We start from the raw sequence: 7,509 nt of genomic DNA, 5'->3' as shown, positions 1-7,509 counted from the left end.
AAAATACACGGAGATCCATCGCCAAAAATGTAAAAAAAAAACAAAACCTTGTGAACATGCTTTTATTTAAGTAAGCCATGTTATATTTATACTAAACACCCTCCTCCTATTCTGTGCTACCTTATAATGCACTCATATTCAATTTATTTTCAGTTCTAGTAGTCTAGATCATCAGAATCTACCCCAGTAAGCGTAAGTACCTTACGGTCCATTATGTTGTTTGCCGGAGCTTCGCAACTAGTGTCCTGTGTGGAACAAGTGTGACAATGGCACTTAACCGCCTCCATATATTGGTACTTGTTGGTGCTTTCGTGAACTTCAGGATGACAGTTTTTTAAAATTGCTGTTGCCGGCTGGCGTTGGGCGTGAACGCAAACAGGATGAAATGAACGTTTGTAAGGGAATTTCCAATCTGAAATCTCACTAGAGTCGCACCTTCCCCAGCATGACCATACGCTCACATAGTCCCAACACTCGTGTCCTAAGGAGTCAGTTTGGGTCACTTTGTAGGAATACAATCGTCTATGACATCCCAAAGACGTTACCGGTGGTTCACTATTGATGGGCTCAAGTTGTACTACTTGAGATGCCAGTACGCAAAACAAGGGCGCTCCAAAAAAAAATGTAAATATTCTGTTTGGAGAAAAAAATGACTTTTTAAATAACCATCAAAATCCAATGAAATCGCCTCACAGAATCGGATAGCCTGTTGTCATTGTTATGGTCGATGGTTCCCTCGGTCAGTAGACTCCTCTTACTGCAGGGCCTATAGAAAGCACTATCTATTTATATGACTTTCTATTTTGCTTATGGCGTCTGCGCTCGAGGTTCTGACTGCAACCCCTCTGCTCACTCTAACTACTTCAGCGCGTTCATAAATGCTTTGCATAATTGGTTGCATTGTATAATTCAGTCTATGTACAATTTCTGGTTCGTTTAGTTTTTAAGCACTTTCCAAGCGGATAAAATGGTAAAATATACGTGATAGCAAAAAAGCTACCAATATATTAATTCAGGTTTCTATACACATTTTTATATGCATGAGTAACAAAAACTAAATAAAATAATGGATTTTAAGGAACAATTTCCATGATCATTTTTAAAATAACGTTCATATTGTTTATGCTTTTATTTATTCATCAGAGCTCGTAAAAATGGGTCTCACTCGTGCTTTTTGTCAGAAAAAATCCTGTCATCAACTGGCCCTATACGAAACCTATACTTAAACCTCTCAAATTCGGTCTCATTTTGCTTTGCCTCCGACTCAACTGTCAACCAATTTTTTTGACCTGTCGGGTCATAGGTTTACTGACGAGCGTTTGCTCTAAAAATTCTAGCAAGCAGTCGTATGCATGTATGTTTCTATGTACCGCTGACCATATCAATTCCATATAAATTGTTAGGCTTAATTCATAAAATTTTAGTTTTAATAAAAAATATGAGACTGATATTTTTTATATTCTATTAAATGAAAAAATAGTATTTTGTGGCTGCGATCGCTGTAGATGCCGTGGTTTCGTTGCTATCAGTGCGTGCGAGTCATAAAGCGGCCGAATGGTCGTGTTTCCTTGTATGGATAAATTTGCAAAAGGGTTCCAATTTTGCAGAAATAATTCTATTGGTTTTTAGTAATTTATGTTAATTTTTTTGGTTTAGTTGTTGATCTAAAAGAATTATTTCAACTTAATATGAAATTAAATACATACATAAAACAACAGTATTCAAATAAGCCAGGTTCTACTTACTTGAGTCGGTCATTAAAAGACCATGTGTGTTATGCTCAACCCGAGAACCAGAACCCCAAATTGTCAAAAAAATGTTCCCAGTCGGGCTTTATGGGACTACCTGGGGCAAGCGTACATCCCTGGGTAGACACTGGAGTACTGCACGTGCCTTTTTAGGTGTCTGATACCCAAAGCTGAAATGTGGGGAAATAATTCCGAGGAAACCATCAACCATAACAATGACAACAGGCTATCCAATTCTGTGAAGCGGTTTTATTAGATTTTGATAGTCATTTTAAAAAGTCATTTTTTCTCCAAACAGAAAAAATCAGAATCTTTTAAATAAATACCTGATAAATACTTTTATCATGATGCACACTCTTTACCTGAAATAAAAATCTTAAAAAAGTATAAAAAAAAGGAATCTCTCTAAAAAATTCAGATCCAACAAGAAAGAAAAAGTCCTCCTCATGGAGCTCTTTCTGCTCAAACATTGAAAACACAACCCAAGGTGCAAGGCTTTGCAAAATAGCACTGCCCTGCCAATTTTAATTTTTGCGCTGCGAATAAGATATTGATCACAATTCCGGAGTCGATTTTCGCTTTAAAATCGGGACTGGCTACCCTGCCTCAGAAAGGTCATTTTTGCAATCAGCAGACAAAAACACGATGTCAGCAGCAGAACTCAGCAGCATCACTAGCCTACTGATCTGAAAATCTACTGATTCAAATGCTGGTTTCACAACAATCCAAATAATAACTTCCCTACGGATATCTATGTGGAACGCTAACGGCGTTTCACAGCATAAACTTGATTTAGCTCAATTCCTACTTGACAATCATATCGACGTAATGTTGCTTTCAGAAACACACCTTACAAACGAATACAATTTAAAACTACGAGGGTATTCCTTCTACGGAAAAAATCATCCAGATGGTAAAGCACATGGTGGGACTGGAATTCTAATCAGCAGTTATTAAAGGCTAGAACAAGCTCGACTACGTTTTGCCTGGCTCACCAACATACTGGCCGGGAGACCCGGCTTACCCGACTTAATAGACTTTGGAATTACCAAAAAAATCATTAAAAATCTGATAAGCGTCGAATGCCTTTCGGATCTTTCATTTGATCACTTGTCTAACCTGCTTATTCTACTTCGACATCCAGGAAAATTGGAACAACCATTAAAATGGACCCCACAAGAAACCAACTGGATTATGTACAGAAAGTAGATTAGCTCACATATCGAGCTAAGTCGTCACCTCAACGAGGAAGCCAACGTAGACAGCTTTGTTAATTCACTGGAGTCTGTACTCGTCTCTGCAGCTCGAGCTTCAATACCTCAAATTACAAATACACAATGCAACAAACAGAAGAAAAATCTAAAAATCAAACAGCTCGTGGGCAATGATGGGCATTAATTTTTATACCTGATGAGCGATCAGCGTTTTGATAGCGACCGAATTAAAGACGAGATTCAATTGTTTGTATTACATTTATTGAGCTAATTCCGCACAATAAAACAAATAGAGGCCCGTCAATAACAACTCCCAGAACACAACAAGAAGAAGAACAGCTTTGGCGGAAAAGCTCTTCCAAAGCTGCCAAAAGCGCATGCGCTACAAAATGACAACAAAGTGCATGCGAATCTGGCAACAAAAGAGACAAAAGAGAAGATTAAATGCCGCTGCAGATGAACAAATTATCAATATTCTAATTAGCCTATCTGGTGGCTGCTTAGCCCAACAATACCCTTGCAGAGGGTATTATGATTTTGGTCAAAAGTGTGCAACGCAGTGAAGGAAACATCTCCGACCCTATAAAGTATATATATTCTTGATCAGGATCATCTCCTGAGTCGATATGAGCATGTCCGACTGTCTGTCGGTTTCTACGCAAACAAGTCTCTCAGGTAAAGCTATCGAGTTGAAAATTCGCACACATCCTTCTTTTCTTTGCAGGTAGTATATGAGTCGGAACGGAAAGGACTATATCCTATAGCTGCCATATAACTGATTGATCGGAAATGCTATAACTTCGCTGCCATAACTGACTTTGTTTTTCAAGTTAGAAGGATGGGACTTTCTATGGATTCCTCTTTGGAAAAAATATTTTGATTTGCCAAATTTAGGATCGGATAAGGATCGGGCCACTATATACGATCTGCCATATATCTAATAATATAAGATGCGTGTCGCCACCTAGCGGACTGCGACTCAAATGCAACGGTATATAAACTTCGGCTCCTCCCAAAGTTAGCTTTCCTTTCTTGTTTTTGTTAAATTAATATGTTTTAGTGGATGGGCACCTTTTGTTTTTGAATTTTTAAGAAGATGCCCATAGGAGAATCATATCCTAATCTTCCCATAGGAAAAGCATATCCTAATCAGCCACAACTCTAGGCTATCTAAAAAAAGAAGATGGAACTTGAACCAGTATAATTGAGGAATCTTTAGCTACACTGATGGACACCCACTTTCTTGATTGCACCCCCGATGCGGTTGCTCCGCACAATGCAAGTGTCCCTTCCATGAACTTCAACCGAGATATTGCCCACAAAACCCTACCCTGGCAATACAGTTTCAAGTTACAGTTTCAAGCCATAAAAATCGGCCGGACCCGCGAGATACTACCTGCATAAATCAAACAAGCAGGGAACATTGCCACTCCCCAATGAGTCTCAATGAGTCCTTCATACTCCCCAACCACTGCAGTGTCTTCCAGGCTGAAGTAATTGCCACCAAAAGAACCACTCAAATCCACAGCACTTATGGGTAACCAGAACCAGACGCACTTGATGTGTCTCACCCAACTCTAGAATACTCATCGACTGTGGCAGATCTCTTAACAAGATGGCGGAGCATCATGACACGACCGGTTTCCGGTCATAGGACCTGCAGAACCTCGCGCTTTGATCTGGCCCACTCGCTCTCGAAAAAGATCGGCGAGACTCATCGCGCTCAAAAGGGTAGACTATAGCCTGACGGTAAAGTCAATTACCGGCACTGGCTAATAGGCGCACACGTAGCACGGCTTTCTGTGCACCACAACGACTACTGCAGGAACTGCAGGGACGAGGGGGAGCCGTCGGCTACGCACCTCCTATTCCACAGCCTGACATTTGGGCGTAGTAGACTGAAGATCTTTGGAGCCGCTGAACTAGATCTCTTGCCCTAGCAGTATAACAAGGCGCCCTAGCGGTTCAAGTTCATGCGGGTTTCCTTCTATTGTGTAAAGCACGTAATTCCGGAGTCGAAATTTTCGCTTTAAAATCGGGACTGGCTACCCCTGCCTCAGAAAGTTCATTTTTGCAATCAGCAGACAAAAAACACGATGTCAGCAGCAGAACTCAGCAGCATCACTAGCCGGAAAAACAACTTTGAAGCTATGATATGCAGCTTACAACAAAGCCTTACGGAATTTATGTGGTTTATGCGCACAACGATGAAATTTTTAATAGAAACCAAAATCTACTGATTCAAATGCTGGTTTCACAACAATCCAAATAATAACTTCCCTACGGATATCAATGTGGAACGCTAACGGCGTTTCACAGCATAAACTTGATTTAGCTCAATTCCTACTTGACAATCAAATCGACGTAATGTTGCTTTCAGAAACACACCTTACAAACGAATACAATTTAAAACTACGAGGCTATTCCTTCTACGGAACAAATCATCCAGATGGTAAAGCACATGGTGGGACTGGAATTCTAATCAGCAGTTATTAAAGGCTAGAACAAGCTCGACTACGTTTTGCCTGGCTCACCAACATACTGGCCGGGAGACCCGGCTTACCCGACTTAATAGACTTTGGAATTACCAAAAAAATCATTAAAAATCTGATAAGCGTCGAATGCCTTTCGGATCTTTCATTTGATCACTTGTCTAACCTGCTTATTCTACTTCGACATCCAGGAAAATTGGAACAACCATTAAAATGGACCCCACAAGAAACCAACTGGATTATGTACAGAAAGTAGATTAGCTCACATATCGAGCTAAGTCGTCACCTCAACGAGGAAGCCAACGTAGACAGCTTTGTTAATTCACTGGAGTCTGTACTCGTCTCTGCAGCTCGAGCTTCAATACCTCAAATTACAAATACACAATGCAACAAACAGAAGAAAAATCTAAAAATCAAACAGCTCGTGGGCAATGATGGGCATTAATTTTTATACCTGATGAGCGATCAGAGTTTTGATAGCGACCGAATTAAAGACGAGATTCAATTCTTTGTATTACATTTATTGAGCTAATTCCGCACAATAAAACAAATAGAGGCCCGTCAATAACAACTCCCAGAACACAACAAGAAGAAGAACAGCTTTGGCGGAAAAGCTCTTCCAAAGCTGCCAAAAGCGCATGCGCTACAAAATGACAACAAAGTGCATGCGAATCTGGCAACAAAAGAGACAAAAGAGAAGATTAAATGCCGCTGCAGATGAACAAATTATCAATATTCTAATTAGCCTATCTGGTGGCTGCTTAGCCCAACAATACCCTTGCAGAGGGTATTATGATTTTGGTCAAAAGTGTGCAACGCAGTGAAGGAAACATCTCCGACCCTATAAAGTATATATATTCTTGATCAGGATCATCTCCTGAGTCGATATGAGCATGTCCGACTGTCTGTCGGTTTCTACGCAAACAAGTCTCTCAGGTAAAGCTATCGAGTTGAAAATTCGCACACATCCTTCTTTTCTTTGCAGGTAGTATATGAGTCGGAACGGAAAGGACTATATCCTATAGCTGCCATATAACTGATTGATCGGAAATGCTATAACTTCGCTGCCATAACTGACTTTGTTTTTCAAGTTAGAAGGATGGGACTTTCTATGGATTCCTCTTTGGAAAAAATATTTTGATTTGCCAAATTTAGGATCGGATAAGGATCGGGCCACTATATACGATCTGCCATATATCTAATAATATAAGATGCGTGTCGCCACCTAGCGGACTGCGACTCAAATGCAACGGTATATAAACTTCGGCTCCTCCCAAAGTTAGCTTTCCTTTCTTGTTTTTGTTAAATTAATATGTTTTAGTGGATGGGCACCTTTTGTTTTTTGAATTTTTAAGAAGATGCCCATAGGAGAATCATATCCTAATCTTCCCATAGGAAAAGCATATCCTAATCAGCCACAACTCTAGGCTATCTAAAAAAAGAAGATGGAACTTGAACCAGTATAATTGAGGAATCTTTAGCTACACTGATGGACACCCACTTTCTTGATTGCACCCCCGATGCGGTTGCTCCGCACAATGCAAGTGTCCCTTCCATGAACTTCAACCGAGATATTGCCCACAAAACCCTACCCTGGCAATACAGTTTCAAGTTACAGTTTCAAGCCATAAAATCGGCCGGACCCGCGAGATACTACCTGCATAAATCAAACAAGCAGGGAACATTGCCACTCCCCAATGAGTCTCAATGAGTCCTTCATACTCCCCAACCAGGCTGAAGTGTCTTCCAGGCTGAAGTAATTGCCACCAAAAGAACCACTCAAATCCACAGCACTTATGGGTAACCAGAACCAGACGCACTTGATGTGTCTCACCCAACTCTAGAATACTCATCGACTGTGGCAGATCTCTTAACAAGATGGCGGAGCATCATGACACGACCGGTTTCCGGTCATAGGACCTGCAGAACCTCGCGCTTGATCTGGCCCACTCGCTCTCGAAAAAGATCGGCGAGACTCATCGCGCTCAAAAGGGTAGACTATAGCCTGACGGTAAAGTCAATTACCGGCACTGGCTAATAGGCGCACACGTAGCA

General features: G+C 40.7%; 1 protein-coding gene and 1 long non-coding RNA gene across 2 annotated transcripts; one reads left to right on the top strand and one right to left on the bottom strand.

Moving 5' to 3' along the window:
* Positions 1–48: 48 nt before the first annotated feature.
* On the bottom strand, positions 49–771 carry LOC26515266 (thyrostimulin beta-5 subunit). Its single transcript, XM_014904675.2, has 2 exons — positions 694–771; positions 49–633 (listed from the first exon to the last, which is right to left on the bottom strand). The coding sequence occupies exons 1-2, from the start codon at positions 714–716 to the stop codon at positions 156–158; spliced, it is 501 nt and encodes a 166-aa protein (XP_014760161.1). The 5' UTR covers positions 717–771; the 3' UTR covers positions 49–155.
* Positions 483–1,450, top strand: LOC116655228. The gene is made up of 2 exons (XR_004310370.2): positions 483–624; positions 696–1,450. It is a non-coding gene; the product is annotated as an uncharacterized LOC116655228 (long non-coding RNA).
* The last annotated feature ends 6,059 nt before the right edge of the window (positions 1,451–7,509 follow it).

Source organism: Drosophila ananassae, chromosome 3R, assembly GCF_017639315.1.
Source record: "Drosophila ananassae strain 14024-0371.13 chromosome 3R, ASM1763931v2, whole genome shotgun sequence".
NCBI lineage: Eukaryota > Metazoa > Arthropoda > Insecta > Diptera > Drosophilidae > Drosophila > Drosophila ananassae.
This window is presented reverse-complemented; position numbering and strand designations above follow the sequence as displayed.

Excerpts from the sequence above, each read along its gene's own strand:
- LOC26515266 (XM_014904675.2), bottom strand. The coding sequence starts at position 716 with ATGACAACAGGCTATCCGATTCT. Across the intron at positions 634-693 it reads ACAACAGGCTATCCGATTCT|AATATTTACATTTTTTTTTG; the intron begins GTGAGGCGATTT and ends TTCTCCAAACAG.